Here is a 26397-nt window from a genome sequence, read left to right on the forward strand (position 1 = left end):
TAGACCAAAACAATGCAAAAATTGTCTGCCTCCAGAAGCCTTTTCTAACATTTATTGTAGCAATAATACCAGTGTTGGCTGGGCAGCTTAGCAGAGATTAACCATCACAGAAGAGAGCCCATACTTGAAAAGGATGCATCCAACAAAACTGTGTTATATTAAACATCTTGCAATTTTCAGAAGCACAGAATTTATTCCCTCTGTTGCAGCCTGCCTGAACAACAGCTTTTGAGTGGGCATTTCACTTTTCCCAAATGTACAGAGAGGTACATTGAATACCTTACTCAGCAAGAGTTGTACGTCCTGTCTTCCCTCATCTGCTACATGGACAGCACTGCACTTGAACATGTAGTAATTAGTGCCTGAAACACTCTCAGCAGCTGCCTTAGTGTTAGGTTCACTAGATGTAAAGACTGAAAAGGTTCCTGTATCTTTTTAAGTACTGATGTGTAAGAGAGCAAATTTTGGCAGGTGCAGCTTAAGCTAAGAGCCTTGCAGGTGCAGGGCCTGAGGCAAATTACACCGTGTAGGCTTCGCTTCTGCCTTCATTTCCCAGTATCTCCGACACTCCTCCTCTTCATGGTGATGGTGCAGTGACCTCTCCAGACATACATTTTGCTGCTGCTGTAGCGGTGGCTGTGCCAGCAAGTTCGTCTTCTTCTACCTCCTACCTTCCAATGTTGCTCTTGGGAGGTGGCAGTCCCGGTCTAGGCAATAGGCCTGGGGAGGTTGTCCTGGCCTTGAGACAGCTCTGCCTGGTGCATCAGACTAAAGGTTTATCTATCCAGTATCCTGCAACCTTCAGTGACCAAGTAGACCCCTTGTGGGAACCTACAAGTAGTACACAAAGGCAATAACCCTCTCCCATAGCGGGCGGCACTATGGGTTAAACCACAGAGCCTAGGGCTTGCTGATCAGAAGGTTTGCGGTTCGAATCCCCGTGACGGGGTGAGCTCCCGTTGTTCAGTCCCTGCTCCTGCCAACCTAGCAGTTCGCTCCAGTGGGAAGGTAAATGGCATTTCTGTGTGCTGCTCTGGTTCGCCAGAAGCGGCTTAGTCATGCTGGCCACATGGCCCGGAAGCTGTATGCCGGCTCCCTCGACCAGTAAAGCGAGATGAACGCCACAACCCCAGTGTCGTCCGTGACTAGACCTAATGGTCAGGGGTCCCTTTACCTTTTTATAGTTATTCCCTAACAACTGCTAATTCAAAGGCGTAGACTTTCTGCAACTGGAGGTCACCATGTCTTATAGCCATTGATAAGACTTGTCCTCCACAAATCCCCATTCAAAGCTATAAAGCTAGTAGCCATCTCATCCTGTAGTAGCATATTTCATAAATTAACTATGCACTGTGTGAAGAAGCACATCCTTTCCCCATCCTAAAACTTTGTTGGGTGATCCTGGGTTCTAATGTTAGGAAAGGCTGAAAGTTTGGTCCATTTTCTCCAAACTTTGCATAATTTGATAAATGTTGATCTCCCCTTACTTGCTTTTTTAAAAATAAAAAACCCTCCAAGCTCCAAATGTAGCCTTTCCTTATAGGAGTTCCAGCCCTAGTTATTTCTGTTATGCTTTTCTGCCTGTTTTCTCACTTCACAATATCTTTTTTGAAATGTGTTGACCCAAACTGTACACAGTTTTCTAAGGGTGGCCACATCATAGGTATCTATAAAAGCCTTTATAACACTATCAGTTTTATTTTTTATCTCTTTCCAAGGTTGCATTTGCTGAAATGCCTGTTTCATTTTAAATATTAAAAGGAACCTTGTTGTCCTTTGCATCTGGGTACCTATACGTGAGCCTCCACTGGTGTTGAATCTGTTTTTACTTTTTCCGTGCTAGAAGTGATGCCTCTTCCTAGTCCTAGGATATATTTATTGCACTGTTTCAGAGTAGCTACAGGAGACCTGGTCTATAAAAGCCACCCCTGGTTGCAGCACACAGCAAGGCAACTGCTTTCCTCTTGACTTGTGAACAATGTGGAGGCAGACAAGAAGGTACAGACAAGAGTTGGCTTTATTCATGGACACAGGGGCAGCTGTGTCACTGGCAGTTGCCCCAGGATTGCACACACAGCGACAGTGGGAGGTATATATCCATGCCACAGTCACAACACAGAGCGCTGGGGGCAGGAGAGGGAGGGTATTCCTTTTGTTTGGGACACACAGACACAACTTCTGAACCGTCAAAATCAGGGAGTCTCTGTTACAAGGCCAGGGGCGGGGGCTCAGGAAAGGGACAGATCACAAAGGCGTAAACAATCCATTCAGAGATATAAAAAAAAGTTCCACCAATGGTAATGAAGCGGAGTTGGCGTGATTCACGTGCAAGCAAATGTACAGCAGGCCCAATGCAGGGTCCTGGCCGAGGTGATGGAATGCTCTGCTTAAAAACGGAGAAGATACAACATGCTTCTTACTGACACAAGGAAGCCTGGCCTTACTGCGCTGGGAGGGAGACAGGGCAGTAAGGCTGGGCTCGCAAATGTGCGCGCACACAAACCGCTGCAGCCAGGGTTTGCCTTCAGAATTCTTCTCTTAATGCTAAAGACCACGATACATAAAACACAGATCCCGATGAGGTCCCTTGGAGCAGAACTGGAGGAAGAACTCATGACAGGACGGGGTGTTGGGGCTCCTCTCCATCGCCATCTGCATCAAGGCCTTCCTTTGGAGAGGTGGAGGAGGGATGGGAGGGGGAGGGTCATTATTGTTATTGTGCTGCTGGTGGAAGTGTCGGGAACAGGGGTAGCCATTATGCTTCCGGCTCGTATTCCTGATATTCCTCCTGAAAAGAATAAATGTCATGAAGTGAAACGAGGATGTGAGTCAGAACAACCCAGCACTGGAGGTGACCAGGTAGACCCCACATGGATAAGCTTACCTGAGATACAGGCCCTGGGCTTACTCCTATATTGCCCTTGCTAAGCTCCTGTTAGGTTGGCTGTGCCAGTTGCATTAACTACCATACGTGATAGCTGTCCTCAAGCTGGGCCCTAACCAGCTCAAACATACAGCCTTCCCCCCATTCTGTTCAGTTACATTTATCGGCACAGATTAGACCAGTAAGAGCTTCTGTGAATGCAGCTACTCTTCTCTCCTGCATGACCATACAACCAGTTTGCTTCCTCAAATTCCCAATGAAGCCTCCCAGTACACAAGACCAGTAGTCCATCAAAGCTCAATATTGTCTACATTGGCTTTCAGGTCTCTCCAGGGTTGCAGGCAGGAATCTCTCCCCACCCTACCTAGAGATTCCAGGATTGAACCTGAGACTTTGCATGCAAAATGTTGTGTGTATACTATAGTATTTCCCCTTTCCTCATCACCTGCTTGCCTGTGACCTCTTAATGTAGATCACACCCATCCTGCATCCTTAATGTAGATCACACCCATCAGTTGTTAGGACGTGTGCAGGTCTGTTTCACAGGGGGCTGGTGGGAGGCCAAGATACTTTATTTCCCAGCATTCCCCCCGCCCCATTTGTTCATCAGGTTGCCTTCATTTTTCCACTCACCTGCGGGGGTTCTTCGTAGTTCTCACCCTCAGGTTCCAACAGTGGCTCTATCAGGGGCTCCTCCACGGCTTCCTGACCAACCTCCTCAGGCTGTGGAAGGAATAGCATCTTATTAAGCACTGGCAGTCTCCTTCCCACGTGTCTCTTCTGAAAGCCCAGCAGAGCCAAAATCAGCAGGCTGCAGATGCTGTGGGCGGTGTACTGTAAGATGTGAGCACCTTTTACAGTAATATTTTAGAAAGCTTTTATTAAGAACAAAAAAGAGCAAGTACTTGGTAGCACTGAGCATTCCTGACACTATGGAAAGGAGAGGTAAGTAAGCCCAGTGGCCCCTAACAACCCTAGTTAATCAGTTGAATACTAATATAATTAGTATATTAGTTGAAGAGGAGGAGTCAAGGGCCAGAGTCCACCTCTGCAGTGAAAGGGCCCTAATAGCTTTTCTGACACTCATTCTGACTCTGTTGCAAGTGTTTTTACAGCTGCAGGGAGGCAGGCATTATTTTCTGCAAAGTCCCAGGCAGGTTTATAGGCAGCAGCCCCCAAGATGTTTTTTTCTAACAATTAAGTACCTAGGAGATTTCTTGGAATACCTCTCTGGATTCTCAGGTCTTGTTCTTGCAGGTTTGGCCAGCTGCCTTCGAGACTCACCACCCTGGAGGAATAACTGCCATCATGTTCTGTATTAAAGTAGTCCCATTCTTATAGGCTCCTCTCTCCTCGAACTTTGGGGATTAGAATCGGGTGGCGCTGTGGGTAAAAGCCTCAGCGCCTAGGGCTTGCCGATCGAAAGGTCGGCGGTTCGAATCCCCACGGCGGAGTGCGCTCCCGTTGCTCGGTCCCAGCACCTGCCAACCTAGCAGTTTGAAAGCACCCCCGGGTGCAAGTAGATAAATAGGGACCGCTTTCTAGTGGGAAGGTAAACGACGTTTCCGTGTGCGGCTCTGGCTCGCCAGATGCAGCTTTGTCACACTGGCCACGTGACCCGGAAGTGTCTACGGACAGCGCTGGCCCCTGGCCTCTTAAGTGAGATGGGCACACAACCCCAGAGTCTGTCAAGACTGGCCCGTACGGGCAGGGGTACCTTTACCTTTTACTGTAGGAGGACAGGTAGTACAGGAATAGGTCCCTCTGGGGCTGGGAAGACCATCTCCACTTTTCATTTGGGGAGGAGGAAGGTCCTCTCTTTTCAACCCCCAGGTGACTCCCTGTCTTCATCACAGGCAGACTCCAGCATTTTATGAGAGCCAAGCAGCAGCCGCCACGAAGTGGCAAGTCAAGCATTGGGAGAGTGGAACAGAGAGACCTCTCATAGCTTGTCTTGTTCTGATTCGTAGCTTGGCTGCATTGGCAGGGATAATTTGTCCCCTTACAGCACACTTTGCCTCTTTCCTGCATGACTAACGTCAGTGGGAGTTTGAAGTCTGGACCACTTCCATAGAGTGCCAGATAAGAGGAAGAGATTCAGTACCGCTGTCTATGCTCACTTCCCTCCTAGGCTTTCAAACAAAATGCCATACAGCTCCTCGCTGCAGGAAATATGGTCATGGCAGATCTGCACAGGGACGCCTTGGCGGGACCCCCCCCCCCCCCACAAGTGTTGCCCCAATGGGACAGGGTGGGAGACCACTCAGGCAATCAGTGTCGTCTTCTCCAAGGAAGACCAGAGGGCAACAAGAGTCAAAACACTCCCCTACCCCACTGCAGTGAAGGGAGATAATATCCACCCTCACTTTGAAATTCCTTTGGATTAAAGCCACATTTGGCCACGGCCTCGCCCAAGCATGCTGTAATATTCCCAGAGCAAAGAACAGAGCCTCAAGCAATACATTCCCCACAGGGCTAGAGGGAGATATCCCATGCATAGCAGCTGCAGAGGTTATCACAGCCACGGGTGTCACAATACATCTCACTTCCTCACACTCCAACAAAAGGGACACTGTAGGTCCAGGAGATGCTACTGCTCTCATTCAGAATCCTTGTTTATTTGTATGCTGGTTTCCCACAAAATTGTGCCCACAAAAAGTGGCTCACAATGTATTGAGTGCTCAATAAGTATAACGATTCAAATAACACTTTAGAAGCAATTAGAAATAATCATAAGTAAATAGAAAAAGTAAATATATGAACACAAACTAACTTAATTTAACAGCTTCAGGGTTTCCCAAACTTGAGTCTCCAGCTGTTTTTTGGACTACAACTCCCATCAGCCCTATATAGCACGGCCAATGATCAGGCACAGAGGGAGTTATAGTCTACAACCTCTGGAGTGCCACAGGATCCCCATTCCTGCCCTATGGAATGATTTGGAGGTTCACCCCACACATAAGAGGAAAGATGGTGTGTTATTACTGCATATTTTTATCAATAAATTCATTTTTACTTAAGTCTGTAGTCTGCCCTTCAGAGGCCCAAATTCAATCTGTTGCTGCCTCTGTGGGCTTGTTTGTTCTAATTTAGAGTTGTCATTAGAAATGTTGCCTTGGTTTGAAGTGTCTGGGGGTTGAGGGGAGGGGTCCCTCCTCCGCTAAACATTAAAACTGAAGAATTGCCTTCTTGACCCTGGAGGGGGGGCAATCCCCACACTTATGAAGAACAGAAATTGTCACTGGTACGTATAGAATTTCCATTTTAGTTCCATGCCCAGAACCTAACTTCAGATATGTAGTCCGGCTGACCAAAAATGGCAGGTCAGGTGGCCTGTATTACACATGTTTTGATGTCTGGGTGAAGCCTTAATATATGCTCGATTATTCTATTTCCCCAGTTCAATTGCGAGAGTGGCTGGTTGATCTACAACCTTCCGTTTGAGGAAGGGCTGAGCTGTGATTGGCCTTGCACAGTGCTTCTCATCGAGGGACAGGAGCTGTTCAGTGGGGAGAAGGGGGGACGCTGCACAGCTCCCTTCCCCCATGCTGAGTAGAACAGAGTGCCTGCTCCTGCCTGGCTGCGCTGGCCTCATTTCTTCTTCAGCTGTTGCTATTTTAAGCTAAGCTGGAAGCAAACGGCTCAGCTCGTTGTGGCAGCTCGGCTGCAAGATTCGAGAGACCTTCCTCAGATCGACCAGCCCTGCAGCTGCCAGACCGTTTCAGTGCAGGCTGCCCGCCCACCCACCTACTGTGAGAAACACACTCATTCTCAAACGTGCACGTAGGCAGGCTTCGAAGCACATGCCGGCACAAACGTACATGTTCGCACACAACATGAAGCACATCGATGCACACGGAAGTGAGATGCCGACATAAATGTATGCAAACATCCCTCTGGAATGTGCAGTTGTCACTGGCCTGGAGACTTACACTGTGCCCATGTGGGCATTCATTGCATGTTGTTATGTAGCACACAGTACACATACTCTCATGCAAGGGCATTTGTTCTTCTGCCCGTGCATGCCTGTATCTGTCCACACTGCTTATGTACCCTCAGTCTGAGAGGTGCCAGGACGATGGGCATCCTGGACATGTTCATGTCACCGTCGCACAAGTTTTTTGCCTTTCCATCTTCTGCTGCTCAACCAATTGTGCTTATCTTCTGTCAAGAGCAGGATACAGCAAAACTCCATACCATACCCAAGATTCTGTTTTGTGGGATCTTGCACCAATCCCAAATGCCCATCGTATCTACTGATAGTCTCAGTAGGCTCCAAGGATCACCTGCCTTTCTATGGGAGACTTTTATATGGCCACGGGCTACGGGCTTTTTCTCAAGGTCACCTGTAGAGTGTGGGATGCTCACCTTCAGGTCAGTGGGGAAATCTTCCTTCTTGACCAGGCCTGTGGCAGCTGCGATATTGCCAGCCCCCGAGAAGACAGCTCCACCCAGCTGAGATGCCTGCTCCTTCGTCTTCTCAGCAACTGAAAGCCAGAAGAGAGCGACCAACATATTGAGGCCATGCAGTTAGCTCCTTATTCTAGATTTACAGTTTGTGGCCTTTTGCATCCTGAATGAGGGGCAAAGGATCTTATCATCTGGAAGGGAGTCTAGCAGGGGTCTGGTGAGTGAAGGCTGCTGTAGCAGACGTATGAACTGTATCTCTCTCCTCTGCTATCTATGTACATGTTTCACAAGGCCAAGAAATAATCCTTCTTCGACCATAGGATCCTCCCCCCCCCCCTTTTGGGCCCTCACCCGGCATCACAGTTTCTTCTCCACCAATGTGCGTAAGCTCATTCCTTTACCTGCCCTAGTACTTTGCAAGTTCAAGTTCACCAAGGCTTCCAGGTTTGTATGCCTGCTTCTCTGGAAAGCTGGGGTCAGGTATCTTAGCCAATCCCCACAGCTGGCTCTGCAGACGCGTGAGAAGCAGCTGGAAGGCTTTGTCCTGGGCCCAGTTACATAAGAGGTTTTAATGACAGCGCTTGTCCTGTTAGCCTGTGATCGCTTTAGCACAGCCGCCCACTCAGTGACCAGACAAAGCATGGGAAAGGAGAACACAAGCAGCCAGTACCTGAGGCCACACCTGCAACACCTTCCCGAGTTTTGCTTCCTAAAAAGAGAAAGAGAAAGGATGCATAGTTCAAAAATGTGTGAGAAGAGCAATGTCACCTGAGAAAATGTGCAGTGCAATAAATAGCCACACAAGATAAGGAGAAGCAAATAAAGCTTAGCCAATGCCCTTCAGACCCAGCCCACATTTCCTCGGCATCCCAGCCACAGACTCTTCTCAGAGAAATAATCTTCCTGCAGAATAAAAATTTGTGAGAAGGAACACTTCCAAATATAGTTAATCTTTCATCCATATATTGGATATGGTCAATCCTATTCAAGTTGCCTTCTTCAGAACATGGGAGGAAATTTAGGAGATCAACTCTTTAGGAAGCGGGCAGCATTTCAGACTTTGTGCCTATGTCTCAGAAACATCTGCTTCTGACCAATCTTCAGGTTCTCTGCCAGGAATGCGGCCTTCATATTTGGGTCTTCAACTCCCATCATCCATAAGCAACTGGCTGGGGTTCATGGCAGTGGGGTGCAATAACATCTAGAGAGCCACAGTTTCTCCATCCCTGTATGTTTTACCTCAGCAGGCTTGTTTGCAGAGTCAAAATACCTGAGAAAAATCCTGAAGAGCCAGCTCTTTGTGCACATATTACTCACACACATTTTATGTGAATTACGACTCCATACTGACCTTCCCCCCCCATTGTTCTTTTTTTCTGGTGGTATTACAGTGTTATGTTAGGGTAGGAGTAGCCCATAGTGCTCTCCATATGTTGGGACTACAACTCCCATCATGCCTGGCCATTGGCTATGCTGGCTGGGGTTGATGGAAGTTGTAGTCCAGCAACATCTAGAGGACCACAGGCTACCTGCTCCTGACCTAAGTGCTCACTCAAAGGAAGGCCCCACTAGTACTTCAGCTGACCAAAAGCAAAGATCCTGGGTCTTTAATATTTGAGGAGGGGGAAATGAGGCTGATACAACTTGCCATATAAGGACACAATATGTTCCACATACTGAAATTCTTTTTGAAGGATAGAGGAACACAACTCTCAAAAGGAGAGGAGCTCGCTTGATTTGGATCCCTCTGATCCTTGTTCATTGTTCTGAAACTTATTCCCCACCTCTTTGAGACTACACACCTGCTTTTGGCCCTCTTAGAGAGACAGCCACCTCCCCATCTCCCAGAACTCGATAAGCCAACCAGACTGAGACCAGACAGTCACCCAAATGACTCCATGCCACAAAGAAGAAAGGTTATGGCAATAGAATGTAGTAATAGAATGTAGGAAAAAACCAGAAAGAAATGAATGCCCATATTTAAAATAATTCTATACTGCCTCTCCTGCTCTTGGGCTGGTTCACAACATGGTGGCAGGAAACACAGCCTTTTGTGGGGTATGTAATGAAGAGAAAGGAAAGAGTGATCAAATCGTATCTGTGCAATTATGCCCTTATTGTCATGGCCTTATAGTTTGGAAAGGTAATCATGTGAGGTAGGTAAGGCTGAGAAATAACGACTGGCCCAACATCACTGTTGGGTTTCTATGTGCAAGGGTACATCAAAAGCCCATGTGTCTATGCCCTTGGTCCTTCTCTTCCTTCACACAAAATAGACACAACCACTGGATTGTTTCATTCACGTATTTATTAGGAGCAAGGTGTGCCACCACATTCCGATTCCCCACTGAATACAATCCAGCAGTTCCCTGCTGGGGCACTGATTAGGTGTCATCTGAGGCCTCTCCCTGTGGCCTGCTCCTTCTCTAGTTCCTCTCTAGCACCTTCTTCCTGCTGGGCTTGGCTGGACCCTCACGCCCCTTACCTTCCTCCTCAGTTATAAGGAACCGCCCTGAGATCTATGGATGAAGGGCAGTATACAAATTCAATAAACAACAATAATAACTCTGAACCCTCGCTGTCCACACCTCTGTCTCTCCCAGCTGTTCCTTATCAGGCCTCACTGCAAGGCAGAAAAATGGCATGGCTTGTCTAGCTGCCGGCTTGCCTCTCAGCTACTCTCCACCAGCAAGCCCTACTGACCACCAGGGCCCCCACCCTGCATCTATGCAAGAAGGAAGGAGCAAGGCAGTCCCAGTCACGGAATGAGCTTCATGGCTCTAGCAGTGATTGAAATCTGGATCTTTCAGTCCAACACTCTTAACTACTGCACCACCTATGACCACAAAGTCAGGCTGCAATCCTGAATCCATTGACTGAGACTTAATATAAGAGCAGCCCTGCGGTGGCCAACTAGATGCCTACAAGCAAGACATGACTTTTACTGGTGATAACCAGCAGCTAGCAATCAGAGACATACTGCCTCCAAGACTGGAAGCAATGCAGACATCATGGCTAGGGGTAGCCATTGTGTGGAACGTGTGACTTGAACTCTTCCCCCAGCACTTGCTTTTCTGCTTCCAGCTCCCAACCCATTTCTAAACATTTCTAAACCCCAAAGTAAAGGGTTGGGAATATTTCAAGGCAAGTGGTGTCCAGGTTAAGCACTCCCTTCCAGCCTTCCCCACTCCAAATCACAAGTAGCTCTCAGGGTTTGAATGGACATGTATGGTTACAACAAGCAATTTGTTCCTTAGGGCCTCCAGATGACACTCCACCGCCACACACCATACATCATTGAAGTACACTCCAATGATACTTGACCTTTGGTCTTGCTGGCTGGGGCTGATGGGAACTGGAGGTCATAAACATCTGGGGGGCTACAGGTCCCCCATCCTTTAGACTGATGTTCCTAGGGCTTGGTCCTCTAGTCAGACAAACTTGAGAGCTAGCCAAGAGACAGTGTCTCAGAAGGGAGGCAGGGGGCTGTGAAATACTGTAGAGCGATGTGAGAGAACAGTAGGCAGCAGCTGTGGGGAGGGAAAAGTCCCCAATTCTAAACTTGCTGAGCTATAAAAAGCTGTCTAGCACACCCTGACACTGCACACACATGGTGCGGTGTTAATAAAAGAAGATAAACCTCATTAACAAAACACAAGGCAGGCAGCCGATCAGCTCCCGAAATGTTGCATCGCTCACAAGGTTCTAGGCAAGAAGCTACAACTGGGGAGACTGGGTTTTAAGTTGAACTGTCCATGCCAAGTGCACAGATCTGACATCACAGCTGACTCAGAGGCACCAAGACAAGATCCAAATAAAATGAGGCTGGTTATCTCAAAAAACATGGGTGGTGGCAGCTGCCTATCATTACCATGCAAGATGCCAATAGCAGGGAAATGTGACAGGCAGAATAAAGCAGGAGTTGTTGGCAAGAGTCATACTCATTATGAGGTCTGCAACGAATACTGAAAGGTGGAGCTGCTTATCCCTTGACAGAAGGAACCCTGTGTACCAAATTTATTGGCCTTAAACTCATCTGACATAATGCAAAAGGCCCCCTAGTGGTGAAATCTGGCTTATTCCCAGGACTTCATGACTGAAATTGCTACCCTTCTGGACATTTTTTTTAGTGTGCCTGTACACAATAAATGCACAAATGTTACACAATTGTTGCAGGGAACCCAGGTGTGTCTTTCTTCAAGGCAGAACTAGTGTTGAATGTATATTGCCCAGTTCCAACCTACAAGCGGCAACATTTTGTCACTGAGAAAATAGCCCGACTGGTAGACAAGCAGCAATGATGGTTGTGAATGATGTGGGTGCTATGTAGGTGCATGAATATCACAGGCATTCATTGGCTAATGCCTGTGACATCACTAGGAATGATTGATGCAACTCCCCCTTTCTCCCCACATCTTTTTTAAACCCTAAGGAATCAACTGAGGGTGCATGATGCAGCCACCTGCTGAAACACCAAGCTGTTCTTAGTCTGGTCAGTGCCTGGATGGGATTTTAAATTCTTCCTTGGAGGCAGAGTCTCTACCAATGAAGTGTGTGGGGTCTGCATGCACCCATTAAATTTTTTAAAAAATAACATCGTCAAACCCAACAAGATTCCACTGCCTTTTTAAAAATGGAAGTTTATTACTGGAAGATTGTGTATCCTACCTCAAGGCAGAATAGTGTCTTGCCAATGCTAGCAATAAGTATAGCACTAACAGAAAAGCAGCAATTCTGCTTTTTTTTTTTTTTGGATAAGCCTTTAGCTGTAAATTGCAGCTTGACGCTGAGGAGAATGTGAAAGAGAATACCCTATAACTTTCTGCAGTGTAAATCTTTTGCGAGGGGTGATGATCTTCCACTGACTTCTTGTGGCGGGGTATTCCACAGGTAGAAACAACTATACTGTACTAGCTCAGCGCTTCATTGTTGCGAGCCACCTCTTACATTCCAAGTACCCAAAAGAGCAAAATGGAACCTGCTTTATCACATATACACAGATAAGCCTGAACTTCCTAGCTATCAGATCTTAACAAAGGCCAGATGAAAGGCCAAATATCACAGGGTTCTGCTAGGTTTTCAATTCATGAGGTGCTATCAAAATCAAAGCTACAGTTACATCAGTTTTTGTGCTGTGAGATGATAAAGAAAAGCTAATAAATAATAAATCTTCACCCCCACATTCCAACCAAAGAGGAATGATTGAACAAACTATGCGAATATTTGGAATTAGCAAAGTTAACTGATTTAATAAGACAAAACCCGAAAAGTATAATACAGAAACAATGGAAATGTTTAAACGATAATTTATGTAGACAAGGATCAAATACAAGGTTTTGGTTGTGTTTAGAGTAGATGTGAGAGATCTAGATAATTTATTGAATTGATCATCTATGTGGGATTCTATGGGAGAAAAAAATACGGAATAACAGATATACTGTAACTTTGTTTAAAATGTTTATAGGAAGTGCAGTGTAAGCGGTGGAAGACAATCAATGAAATTTTATTATTATTTACTTATTGAAATAGATGTAGAATAAACTTGGAAGAAACTTCCTATTTTCTTCTTTTTTCTTTTTCTAATTTTCTTTTCCTTTTTATAGATTTATTCCTTCTTTCTTTCCTTTTATCTTTCTTCTATATTTTTCTTTTTTATTAATAACATTATTGAGAACTTTGTACATATGTTATGTAATTGTAATATTTTGTTTTGATTTTGTAATAACTATGCTAAATTAATAAAATGTTTTTTAAAGAAACAATCTACATGTGAGGTGAGTGGCTGAGCTTGCCAAAATCCTAAGGACTCCACGTCTATCTTCTGGCTGTGCTGTGAATTAGCAGCTTGCATGCACGGTACAGTCATGAGGGTGAGCTTATGCAAAGATGCATGCCTATGAAACAATGTGACTTGCAGTGCCATTTGACACAGGCAGGTTTCACCATTAAGTCCTGTGCGGGGCATCCAACAGGCCTTGTGTATGGGGTACAGTGGTATTTGTAGATGAGCCTTCCTCTGTGAAGCGAAACTGCTCTTGGAATACAACTATCACATCAACATCTACCTGAATCTGCAGTGACTCATGCAGGAGGCCATTTTAAGTGTAACTTTCAAGGCTTGCCTGAATATGCAATGAACGTGCTATGATAATTTACAGAAACCGTAGCAGGAGGTGTGTTGCGGCTTGAGCCACGTCTGGAAAGCTCTGCCTGCTCCAAAACCTAGATTTATGGAGGCAAACTGTTGAGTTCTATAACAGAAGGCAAGATAAAAATAAAATAGAAAAGCAGTCAAGTGAATTCAATCTGTACACATTCAAAGGCACTCCGCTTTATTAAAGTTTCACATATGCCAAGGCTGAGGCCTTGTACTAAAAGAAAGCTGAGCCCCCAAAGTATATCACTGCATCTCCATGGAGCTTATATTCCCCCACTCCAACTCCACTGCTTTTCATGGATTCTCCAAAAACCTTCAGGCAGGGGCAGACAGAAGCTCTCCCAACTCTACAACTCTACCCAACATTGTTTTAGTGCTCCTGGTTACACCACCCCCTTGTGGAGCATCCTGAAGCAGCAGCAGGTGGGATCAACTTACCTTGCTAGCCCTTAACTCTGCTCCCCCTGAGCCAGCCCTGTCATGCACCAGGTGAAGCTATCTGCTTCAGGCAACAAAATGGGCAAGTGGGGAGCTGGATGAAGGCAGGAACAGGTGCCTGAGTGGTGCAATAAAACCTTTTAAAATGCTGAACCACCAGGCAGCAAAAACGACTTTGGTCGACACACTGTGCTTTTCACATTGCCTTCTTCCAGGGAAGGGTGGCATTAATCATGCCCCCCTTCCTCCAGCAGTGCTTTCATTGGCCATATTTGTCTGGCCAGCAATCCTTTCCAAGCACTGCTGCATCCAGCATTTCTCCCTGAGGTTCCTCTGCCTCTCTGGAGCATGTGCTAGCAGAATCCATGCTTAAACATATGAGGCCACTGCATCTCCTCCTCTGCAAGCTTCCCTGCTCATGCCTGGGGGCTTTGTTCAAAATAAAGATGTGCGCCTTGCCCTTGCAAGCCCATATGTGCAGGCAAATATAGCCTTCCAGGTCCTGGAAATGCAGCTAACACCACAGCACCCAGCCCTCCCAGCAGGGAATCCCATAATCAGCCATGGGAGAGGGGTGCACAGCATCAGAGAGTGTGGTATGTGACGGCTGGAGGCCGCTGTCAGAGCAGTCACAGTAAGTCATCTCTTAGGCAGCGTAATCTGCTATGATCTGATCTCCCTTAACGGGTCCAATGGGGACATGCTGGGGTCAGGTGTGCATAGCACCTAAAGTATCCCAGACAGTCCTGGGCAGTTGGGGAGGGAGGGCTCCAGCATGCCGGAGGCTCCCGTCCACTACCAATACCTCCTTCCAGCAGTATAATTGGCACAAGGGCTGTTTTACTCCCTTGGAAGCTTTCCAGCAATTGTCCTGCAGATGCTAAATCCCTCCTTGGCAAAGAGCATTATCATGCTGACGGCCAAGAAAGAGGTTAGGCCACAGCCAAAGTTTTCACACCCTGCCTGCCTAGCAATTGAGGTGACCTGAGCTCTTGTAAACAACCTCCATTCCAAAATGGATACTTTGTGGGCATCTGTCCCTTGAGGTCAAATTTACACCTCCAAAGCTTCACCAATTTCAGCAAGTATTTTTTTTCCCTATGGCAAACCTGCCTGAAGGGAGTTGCACAGTTCAGAACAGCAGGGATCAGGCATCAACACCAGCACAGCATTCTAGCCCCTCTTGTCCAGTTCTCCTTGATCCTGGGAAGAGTGGGTCAGGAGAAACTGATGGCTAAATTGGAGCTGAAATTAAATCTTCCTTTGCATTTAACATGCAGGTTTTTTAAAATGTGGAAGTGGTATCAGATTGTGGGGCAGGGAGAAAATGTGATCAGAGTAGGGTGAAGGGCAAATATAGCTCTTTTCTGCTCCTGCTGCAGTTCTGAGGACCTCCTCCCTCATCTCCCTAAAGATGGCATTTGATGGTGGGGGGATCTCCCATTAGCAAAAGTGAGGAGCAAATACACACTTAACATCAAGTATTTTGGGCTCCAGGCATGCCCATAAAATACCTAAAAATCCCTCATCAACCATGCACTTACTGGATGGCTAATAATCTGCAGAATGAGGTATTGATAGCAAAATTCAGCATCCTAAGAATCTCTGTTTTCTCTCCCGACTTTCTTTTAAATAAGTAAGCATGTTTCTAGACCTTATGGTTGTAAAGATAGGCTTGAACTTGTATGGGTAATTCTCAGAAGTCAGAGTTGTTACTGTATAAAAAGCCCAGCGTTCAGGGTGTGAGGCTTCAGTGCCCTACATAGCTCCTTACTACTCCCCATGGTGGGCAGAGCAGCTGAATAAATTGTGCATAATTAAGGGAGGGGGGAAACTGCTAATCTGCGTGAGTTATACAGGTTGCAGAATTCTACTCTTCTTACTGCAAAATCTGGGGGTCCCTTTGCATAGGATTTTCTCTCAAAGCACGCCAAGCCTTGGGTGAGAGACTGTGTCACCATTCACACTGTAAAATGGAGATATTAATGACCTACCTCACTACCACCAGAACATTGAGACAAGAGACAAGGGCAGTGAAGAATGACAGTGTTTCACAAAAGCCTTCAGGCAGGCGGCTTATGAACATACAAAGCAGCCTATATTGATGCAGAACATTGGATCTTCTAACCCAACACCATCTACTCAACTGATAACAGGCTTTTGATGCACGTCAAAAGACTGAATCTTGGGTCTTCACTTTCAAAGCATGACCACTGCCACTGAGCACCTCTGCATCCACATAGCTGTGAGATGAGACCCTTGGGGGGCAATTCCAATGCAGCATGCAGGCAAGACCTAACAGTGCAGCCTCCCTCTGGGAGACATGATCTCCCAGTTCAACTGAAACACTCGCCAGTTTCCAAAGTCTGTAGGGGAAAGACAGTGAAGCACTTTGCAGACTAAGGGTTGTATCCAACTAAGCTCTCCGCAGAGGAAACCCACTGGAATTAATAGACCTAAGTTAGTCATGTCCATTATCAGAATATGATGAACACGGGATAGAACCCTAAAAATTAGAAATCCATTCCTCACACTTAGGGACAGTGGCGGACCTACATTTTTGTGGCCCTGAAGCTTGAACTCTTATGGGGGCCCCTTTGCAACTAGCAACAATGTCTGGGTAACCAGTGTTACCTTCTTCAATTGAGTTGTTCCATGATAGATCAGCACACCTTTACAACATCTGTGCTACTGACTCTCAAACTATGGGATTGTTGAACTATACACAGCCAAAAATAAATAAATAAATTTGAGTTGTGTGACTCAAATTGGGATTACTAGACCCAAAAATTTTAAGCAATGTGTACTAAATTCACTTCTGGGGGCCCTCTGGTAATAGCTTAAGATTCATTAGTTTCACAGTGGATTCTGCCCCTACTTAGGGCCCGGGACTGAAGTGGTGGCTTGCTGCTTCTCCTTTGTGCTCTTGCTCTGATTTCTGTAGCACATCTACATGAGATGGGAGTTCATGATGGCTGGGAGTTTGTTAAGAGGGAGATAGTAAAAGCATAACTTCAGGCAATACCAATGAGACGGAAACATGGAAGGTGCCTAAAGAAGCCAGGGTGGCTATCTAAAGAACTTTTAACTGAGTTAAGATTAAAAAAGGATGTGTACAAAAAATGGAAAAGGGGGGCAACCAAAATGGTCAAAGGCCTGGAAACGATGCCTTATGAGGAATGGCTAAGGGAGCTGGGCATGTTTAGCCCGGAGAAGAGGAGGTTAAGGGGTGATATGATAGCCATGTTCAAATATATAAAAGGATGTCATATAGAGGAGGGAGAAAGGTTGTTTTCTGCTGCTCCAGAGAAGCGGACACGGAGCAATGGATCCAAACTACAAGAAAGAAGATTCCACCTAAACATTAGGAAGAACTTCCTGACAGTAAGAGCTGTTCGACAGTGGAATTTGCTGCCAAGGAGTGTGGTGGAGTCTCCTTCTTTGGAGGTCTTTAAGCAGAGGCTTGACAACCATATGTCAGGAGTGCTCTGATGGTGTTTCCTGCTTGGCAGGGGGTTGGACTCGATGGCCCTTGTGGTCTATTCCAACTCTATGATTCTATGATCTAGCAGGGGGTGGAAAGGGAGTAACTTGGGAATTCCCTGCAGATGCCACTCCTGCCTTTTTCTACTGTGCCCTCCTGGCACAACTGGAGAAGCCAACTGGCCTCCAAGCACTTCCTCCCTCCCTTCTTCCACTTCCCAGACCACATGGTCAGTGTTGCTGCCCAGCATCTTCTGGGATCATTCTTTTTATTATTTACAAGCACTGGTTCATAAGGGTAACCGAGTCATTACAAAAAAACAGCTTCAAGGGACTTGGACTTGCTTCCTTAGGACATTCCAATTAAGAAAGTAGCACCATGCCATATCGATAAAGTGCACAATCCAATGATTAAGTGCGCCGAAACCAGAGATGTCTGCATGAAGATCCCAGAGGGATCGCCTGCAGGCCCAGCGGTCTTCAATATGCTTTTTTAATCAGCAATCTGGAGAAAGGTCTTAAAATCCCTGCCAATAAAGCATGCCCAAGAAACAAAATGGCTAGAGTGGTAATTAATGGGAAGGACCGGGCGCTTCCAGCTCTCTGAATTGCTTGCTATGCTGGGCCTGTTCCAAGAAACATGTTGCTGCAGCCAGATGCAAGGTCATCCCTCTAGGAACAATGAATGCAGGGCATACCTAGGGAACGGGAGACTGCCTGGAAAGCAGAAGCTCTCCCTATTAAACACCCTGCAGTACATGGCATCTGCCCCTCATTTCCCTCTGACATTCCCTGCTTGTGAGAATTAGCCTCCCACCAGTCAAGAACGCTTTACATGGGTTGGTTAGGATTATGAGAAGCTGCCTTATGCTGAGTCAGACCCAATGGCCCATCCTGGTCAGGACTGTCTTAACACTGCCTGGTAGCTGATCTCCAGAGTTTCGAGCAGGAGACATCCCCAGCCTTGCTTGGAGATGTCAGAGAGTGACCATGCAAGTTGGATGCTCTGCCCCTGAGCTGCAGCCCTATCCCAAATAGTTGCACTAGTTAAACCTTAAGCCTGCTAACCAACATTTTCTTCAGACAACCTTCAATATCAAAAGCTTGTAAAATGGTGTTTTACCACTCTGTTCTGTTACTCTGCTTGCATGCAGCAATAATGAAGATAATTAATAACTGTCTTGTGGACTGGTTGGGTTTTCTACCGTGGAACAAGGCTAGATTCTCCTGTCAACCAGATTCTTTAGCCAAATAGAATTCTGTGCATTTGAGACAGTGATAATAGAAGGAAATGAGTAGAACCTGCAACAAAATGTTGCAGCATGGACTGCTCTTGTTCACTCTTCCATTAGTTAAGTCCTTCCCCATGCTGCTCCATTCTGTTCCCCCAGTTAGTCAGCATTCTGTGGCCACTGAGTGTGCTTAGGTGCTATAAAGGGTTTGGTGGTTTTTTTTACTTCTCCAAATCTTAAGGTTCTCCCAACGGACTGATACGACCCTTTTGCATGTGGGAGGTGACAATTTGGCTACATAAGCCACAGAAATCACAGCCTGATATAAAAAACAGAATAATGGACAGCCTGATCCTATGCAGAAAATTGGACAAGACCTCAAAACTCATCTAGTCCAACCCCCTCCCAAGAAACACTCTTGGTACCCAGCCTCTGCTTAAAAACCTCTAACAAAGGAAAGTCCACTGCCTTCTTCCTAATCTTTTTTCTTGTCATTTGAACCCATTGCTCATCAAATATTTCAAGGTGACTATCACATTACCTCTTCTCCAGGCTAAAAATTAAACATTTATCACCTCTTCACCAGGCTAAACATACCAAACACCCTGGAAAAAAAACTCACTGGTACTTACTGGAAATAAGTACTAGTGCATTATACTGTACAGGACTTACTCTCAGGTAGGTGAACATGAGATTGCCACATTAATTACTCCTGTGAGGACCCAGGCTAAGGGTGGAATTCAATGTAGCGCTATGGAGATTGCTCTGTCTGTGCAAAGCGTTTCAGCTTTCCTGATGGAATGACCTCTTCTCCCTTCCCTCTGCATGCAGACCCGGGGGCTCTCCTCAGCCCCCAGATCTGATTGGGGACATGTGGGGCATGGGAAGGAGAAAAGGAATGAGATGGGAGGTGATGCCTAAGGTATCCTAGACCATTTTGGGCTTTAAAAGGTAATCATTAGCACAAAATAGTTGGTAATGTGCAAAATACCCTTAGATTAGTGTAATAAATGTTGCAAAGTTGGACCCAGACCTTCCCTATTTTATTCCTTCCCACACAACCATTTTTTCCACGGAGATCTGTGCACATCATTACATGTATGCAGCAATGGCAGTAGCTCTTATTCTTCCTCTCTATACCTGTAGCCTTCTTCTGCCACCTTGGGGCCCTGCCTCTTTTCTTCAGTGCAGCTGTGGCTACAACAGCACATCTTAGCAGAAAAGGGAGAGAGAGTTCCATCTGCCTCAAATATTTTCTCTCTCTTGGATTGCCAGTAGTACATGTGAAAAGGATCTAGGTGTCTCAGTAGACTACAAACTTAACATGAGTCAACAGTGTGATGCAGCAGCAAAAAAAGCTGGTGCTCTTCTAGGCTACATCAGCAGAAGTATAGTATCCTGGTCAAGGGAAATAATAGTCCTGCTCTACTCTGCCTTGGTCAGACCGCACTTGGAGTACTGTGTCCAGTTCTGGGCATAACAATTTAAGGAGGATATTGACAAGCCGGAATGTATGCGGAAGAGGCTGACTAAGATGATCAAGGATCTGGAAACCATGCCTTATGAGGAACAGTTGAGGGAATTGAGTATGTTTAGCCAGGTAAAGAGGAAACTGAGAGGAGAGATGATAGCCATCTTCAAATGTATCAAGGGCTGTCACATGGAAAATGGAGTAAGCTTGTTTTCTCCGGCTCCATAGGCTAGAACCCAAACCAATGACTACAAGTTACAAGAAAGGAGATTCTGACTAAACATCAGGAAGAACTTTCTGATGGTATGAGCTGCTGAACACTGGAACCGACTCCTACAAGATGTGGTGGACTCTCCTTCCTTGGAGGTTTTTAAGCAGAGGTTGGAAGGCCATCTGTCATGTATGATCTAGCTGAGATTTCTTCATTGCAGTGGGTTGGACCAGATCCAACTCTACAATTCTATGATTCTATTTATTTCAGGTTTTTCTCCATGTCACCATGCAACCATTAGGCTGCCCCACCATTTGATAACATGGGGTGAGGAAACTGTAGGAGATATACTTAGGGTCAGTGGGGGTTGAAGTCAAACAACATTTGGGGGGCCACAAGTTCCTCATCCCTGAACTGAATTATTACAGCTGGCTACTGTGAACCCAAGATCCACAAGTTTATAACAGCAGCAGGAGAGGCAGACTGCTTGGGTACTCTCTATGTAGTTCTTCAATAGAGATAAGATTCCATATTTGTGCACTATTTTTTTGTAATTTAGATACCCTCCTGCCGATTGTCTCTTCCCTTATTTTTATGGTGTTGCTGTATTTTATTATATATTTTAATTACTATTATTATATATACCATATTTTTTGCCCTATAGGACGCAATTTTTCCCCTCCAAAAATGAAGGGGAAGTGTGTGTGCGTCCTATGGGGTGAATGCAGGCTTTCGCTGAAGCCTGGAGAGCGAGAGGGGTCGGTTTCGCACCGACCCCCCTCGCTCTCCAGGCTTCGCGCAGCTCTCCGCTAGCCGTGGAAGTCGTGCAGCTCTCCCACGGCTAGCGGGGAGCTTCCCTGCACCCAGAAGCTTGGGGCGCGCTGAGCTCAGCACACCCCAGGCTTCCGGCTTCGCACAGCTCTCCCACGGCTTGCGGATAGCAGCCTTTTCTGTTGGCTGGGGTCGGGGGAAGCTTGGGCTTCCCCCACCCCAGCCCTGCACCTGGGAGGGAAATATTTTTTTTTCTTTATTTCTCCCCCAAAAAACTAGGTGCGTCCTATGGGCCGGTGCGTCCTATGGGGCGAAAAATACGGTAACTCTTTCACTTTTGATATTGTATAGAATTTTTACACTGTATAGATATTATCTAAGAATATTTGTGTTCTATGTTATAAACTACACGGCAGTCTTCTGACAAAGGGTTTTACTCAGAGTAGACCCATTACAATTAATGAACATGACTGAATTTAGGTCCATTCATTTCAGTAGCTCCACTCTGAGTAACTGTTGCATACCACCCACAAATTCAGTGATCTCCTAGCACCACCAAAACGTTTGGTACTTCCAAACAACCTGTTTGTTGAGCACTCATCCAGGTTTGTTTGCAGGGAAGTGACAGTGGCTATTTAATGAGCATTCATTCTTGCTTGCTTGTGAGGAGGTGTGATGACACTGCATCAAAGCAAGGCTTACCCCCACACTTCCAGTGCATTTTCCTGTCACTTTCCTTCTCACCAAAAAAGGCTGTGGAGTTGTTGCTGGGGTTCTTTCATGTGGGTTTGTTTGTACAACACCTCCCAATCAGCTATAATGTCATATCCTGTATTTGCGGTATGAGATTGAATCCCACTCAAGACCTTCTGCATGCAAAGCAGATGCTCTAGCGCTGAGCCACGGCCCCTTCCTAATGAAGGAGGTTTGGGCATCCATTGTTCACTTAACATGTCAGCCCCAACCTTTAACCTCCAATAAACATCTCCCCATCCTTACAACTCCTATCCTCTTCCCCAGGTCTTTTCTATATGTTCTTTCTTCTATTGTTAAAAGGGGAAGGAAAGACCTGTAAATACTAAATAGAAATTTTATATCCATGCATGCAACTATGGGTGGGATTCAATCAAGTTATCATGTGCATGCAATGAAGCCTGCTCAAGCAATGGGACTTCCCATTCCCCGTCACTGTGAACCACTTTAATCTGGTCTGGAGGATTAGGGGAACCCCAAGAACAAGTTTAGGAGCAGGCAGGGGCATGTCTTGTTGCACAACTAGACCTCATTCCATGCATGCACACCCCACTTAGTGCTAGATTTAATCCACCCTATGCATGCACATGTCAAAATCCGCATAATCTATTTCAGATGCAGAATTGATTTTGTAGTTGCAAAAGAGTGCTTTTTTTAAAAGCATGCCATTCCACAGCCCCTAATATTTGTATTTAAAGACATAAGCAGAGAGATAAAGAAAATGAGGCAAAGAAAGACTGGGTGATACAGGCAGCAAAGTCTGAAGCAGGAAGATCTTTTGGACTACAGCTCCCATTAACCACAAGGTAACAAATGCTATCTAAGGCTGATGGGAGTTGTAGTCTGAGGCAGTGGCGTCTTACCCATAGAGGCTAGTGGCACAGGGCGCCAAGTTCTGGAGGGTGCCAGAGAAGAGGCGGAGGTTGGAAGCGGCGCCTCCCAGCATCAGCTCGCCGCCCTTGCCCACCTCCGCCATGCTGCACAGAAGCAGCGCCGCGCCCGGAGCCTCCGTCTGCTGTGGTCACCGCAGCACGAAGCATCCAGCTGAACTGGGAGGGACCGTGTCCAGCCTCCGCCTCTTCCCCGCTGGAGGAGCCGCCCTCCAGCTGCTGCACACTTCCTCCAGCCCCGCTGTCCTCCTCCCTAAAAAAAGGTAGACAACTCAGGGAAACGGTGGGGGGGGGGGTGCCAGAGGGAGCTATGCACCACGGCACCAGATATGCTTAAGACGGCCCTGGTCTGAGGACATCTGGTGGGCCTATACAGTAGTACCTCGGGTTACATACGCTTCAGGTTACACACACTTCAGGTTACAGACTCTGCTAACCCAGAAATAGTACCTCGGGTTAAGAACTTTGCTTCAGGATGAGAACAGAAATCGTGCTCCGACGGCACAGCGGCAGCAGGAGGCCCCATTAGCTAAAGTGGTGCTTCAGGTTGAGAACAGTTTCAGGTTAAGAACGGACCTCCAGAACAAATTAAGTACTTAACCCGAGGTACCACTGTACTGTAATATCTGCCCACAACAATATTCAAGGAAGGGTGGGTTCCCAAGTTTTCTGCTGTGAAGAGCCTGTCCAGACTGACATATAAATAACATGATGTGATGTGGACAATGCCATCACAATGTATAGAATTTTCCCCATAAAAGTTTGGACCTCACTAGTGGACAGAAGTCTTACCCTCATCTCACTTTCTCACTCTTGCTCTATCAGAATCTCTCCCTTTTTCTCCCAAGAGCAAATTTGTGCCATTGCACCTGTGCACTTAAATCTATTGCCTATGTTTCAGCAATGGCTAAATATTTCCTTCTTCCCATTTCCTCTCTTTCGAGTCCCCTTCCTGATCTACTCTTCCTGATCTCACCCAGGATTTCTGTTGCTACCTTGTATTTTTGGGGGGTGGGAGGTGGAATGCATCAAATGAATTACAGTGGATGCCTGCAATTGTACATACATTCACATTCACATTTTATTTTAACTGAACCTACAATTCTAGGAGGAAGAAACTCATATGTACAAGAGGACCGCCAACAATGAAGACCAGCGCAGTGAGGAACAAAGTGAAATAAAAGTGACAGCTGACAAAAGTGTCAGTGAGAAGATGGTAGATGAAGTCCTGGAAGGAGAAGCACTCTGGATATGCATCTCATTGTCCTGGCTAGAGGGAGTGGTATGACAGAAGAAGATCTGACTTGCCCATGCTGATTGGGGCCGTTTTGCTGATGAATCTGTAAGAGGCAAGGTAGGTCCTGAATGCAGAGCAGGCATTTATGAATATTCATCCATCTGGCTCTCATGCAGAGCCAGACACAAAAGCAGCAGACAGAGAGCCATCCCCATGCCTTTTCCCTACCATGTTGCCCAATAAACTGCAGTGGTACACCCCACTTGTGCCCTGGCAGAAGGTTCCCCAGAAACACCAGCCTCAAGGTTGGGCTGGCATCTGCACATATCTCATCCAGAACCTAAGCAAGCCTTAAATTATTGGGGGCAGGGAGAGGAAAGGAGGACCATAAATGCATTTCACTATTCTGAGGTCCTTCTGCTTTAGCCACATTATGGCCCCTTTATTACATCCGAAGGAGAGAAACTAAGAAGATTGTCCTCCTCTGTTCCCTGAAATACAGATCGCTGTATATCTATGGGCAGCAGCTTTCGTGTTAAAAGAAATTGCCTAGGGCAACACTGAGCCAAAGGCTTGGGCCTCATCGTTCTACATGCAGGAGCAGGCAGAAATAAATTAACATTTATTTATTTTATTGGACCAACCCGTTAAAAAAGATAAAGAAGACTTCCTAGCTCACAATCTTCATTAGGCCATGCTACATCATAATGTTCATCTAAGGTACATTTGTTTTGCATTCTGGGAAACTAGAAAGCTTGCACGCCCATTTAAAACTACTATTTCATTTATTTTACATCCAGCTTGCACCTTGTGCCTGCTTTTTCACATGAGACCAAGAAGGCCAGGAACTTGAGAAGGAACAAAACAGAATTAAGGAATAACCACGCAGTGTTGGGTCTCATAGAGTTCCAATCAGCAGCCAGTCCATCAGGCTACAGGAGAGGGAGAGATGGGACTACAGGGCTTCTGCATTGGCTCTAAGAGACCAGCTTCAACAGGTCACTCCCTTAACTGTCATCTTATCAGCAGATGTTCCATCAGGCTATAAGAGAGGAAGCAATGTTTCCTCCATTGGCTTCTCTTCTCCAAATATTTCCATCCCAGCTAGTCACTACAAAAACTCTGAAACTTAGATCTAGTACATGAGGTGGTTTCCCCCCTTCTCCCTACGCATTCCTTTTCCTTTTGTGTCATGTCTTTAAAATTGTGAGCTTGCAGGCAGGTACTGTTTTGTCACTATTTATAAACCACTCTGGGATGCTTTTTGGCTGAAGAGCAGGATAAAACTATCATCATCATCATCCTATGGGTATCCCTAGTTGTGTCATAGACCCCATATGCCACTATGGGCATGCCATTCATTCTGTATGCCTTGGTTAGAATAGGATTACAGTTCAGGTCTACCTGCTAGCAGTGCTTTAAATACAGTAAACGTGAGATTCTTGGATCACCCAAGGACTGTGCAGATATCTGAAAAACAAACAGAACCCCACAGGTATGCCTAAGAAGGTGATACCTTTTGCACGTTGAGGGACATGACATCAGAACCCTAGGGGATGGTGGTGCTCAGGAAAGAGGATGCAGAGCATTGCTTTGCAGATACTGCCCCACAGAATCAGACTCCAGTTTTCTAGGTCGCTGTCACCCTGTAAATTGTGTCCCTTCACCATTGAGGGGAAGAGGGAGAAATCAAACTGGGGAAGGGATGCCAATTTGCCAGCTTTGAAGGCCTGGCCAGAATGATACAAAAACCCAAGCAACGGGAACAATCTCCCCTCCTTCCCTCCCTCCCTCTAGCAGATTTGTTTCCTCCTGCGAAAGGCGGGCACAGCTAGCAGGGCAGCTCTGCAGCTGTGCCTGCAGCAGCCTTACCGACATAGAGCACGCCTTCCTTGGTCTTCTCCGCTGCCACCGCTACCCCTTCCTTAGTCTTCTCTGCTGCAGCAACGACCCCTTCCTTTGCCTTGGACAAGCCCTTCATAAACGCATCCATCCCGGCACTGAGCTCTGTGTGGGGGAGACAAGAGACCAGGCAAGATGACTTCAGCAGAGGGCTCTGCTGCTTCCAAGGAAGGGGAATGGTTACATGGACTGCTGGGGAGAAGGAGCAGGAGGGATATGGGCTTTGGAGAGAGATGGAGGAAATCGGGTATGGTTCCGAGGAGGGACCTCCCTAGGCTGGAGCCACAGCGTTCCCAACAGCAAAGCATGAGGGCTGCCCCCTAACTCAACAGCCTCAGGCTGTATCTTACTGCAGCCACAACATCTTAGCTTGCTGTTGAAACAGGCAGGAGATTTCCACTGCCCAGAGGGCTCTCCCAAGGTGGAAGGCTGGGGGAGCAGGTGCAGAGCCCAGCTCGGTGCCATGCAAAAGCAACCTTCTGCCCCAGATTCAACAAGTCTGATGACAGCTGTTAGTGCTGCAAAGGCCGCCGTCACCCTCCATCCTCTTCCTCGGCT

At 46.5% G+C, this 26397-nt stretch overlaps 1 protein-coding gene across 3 annotated transcripts in view; it reads right to left on the reverse strand.

Moving 5' to 3' along the window:
* Positions 1-1999: 1999 nt before the first annotated feature.
* SNCB (synuclein beta) overlaps positions 2000-26397 on the reverse strand; it is a 39057-nt gene continuing 14659 nt past the window's right edge. For all 3 annotated transcript variants that reach the window (XM_028718443.2, XM_028718444.2, XM_028718445.2), the window contains exons 2-6: positions 25810-25944; positions 7965-8003; positions 7253-7371; positions 3518-3607; positions 2000-2788 (exon numbers count right to left, since the gene is read on the reverse strand). In XM_028718443.2, the coding sequence (XP_028574276.1) occupies positions 2756-2788; positions 3518-3607; positions 7253-7371; positions 7965-8003; positions 25810-25944 (416 nt within the window). In that variant the 3' untranslated portion in view covers positions 2000-2755. The remainder of the gene's footprint in view (positions 2789-3517; positions 3608-7252; positions 7372-7964; positions 8004-25809; positions 25945-26397) is intronic.

This window comes from Podarcis muralis, chromosome 2, assembly GCF_964188315.1.
Source record: "Podarcis muralis chromosome 2, rPodMur119.hap1.1, whole genome shotgun sequence".
In the NCBI taxonomy this organism is placed as follows: Eukaryota; Metazoa; Chordata; class Lepidosauria; order Squamata; family Lacertidae; genus Podarcis; species Podarcis muralis.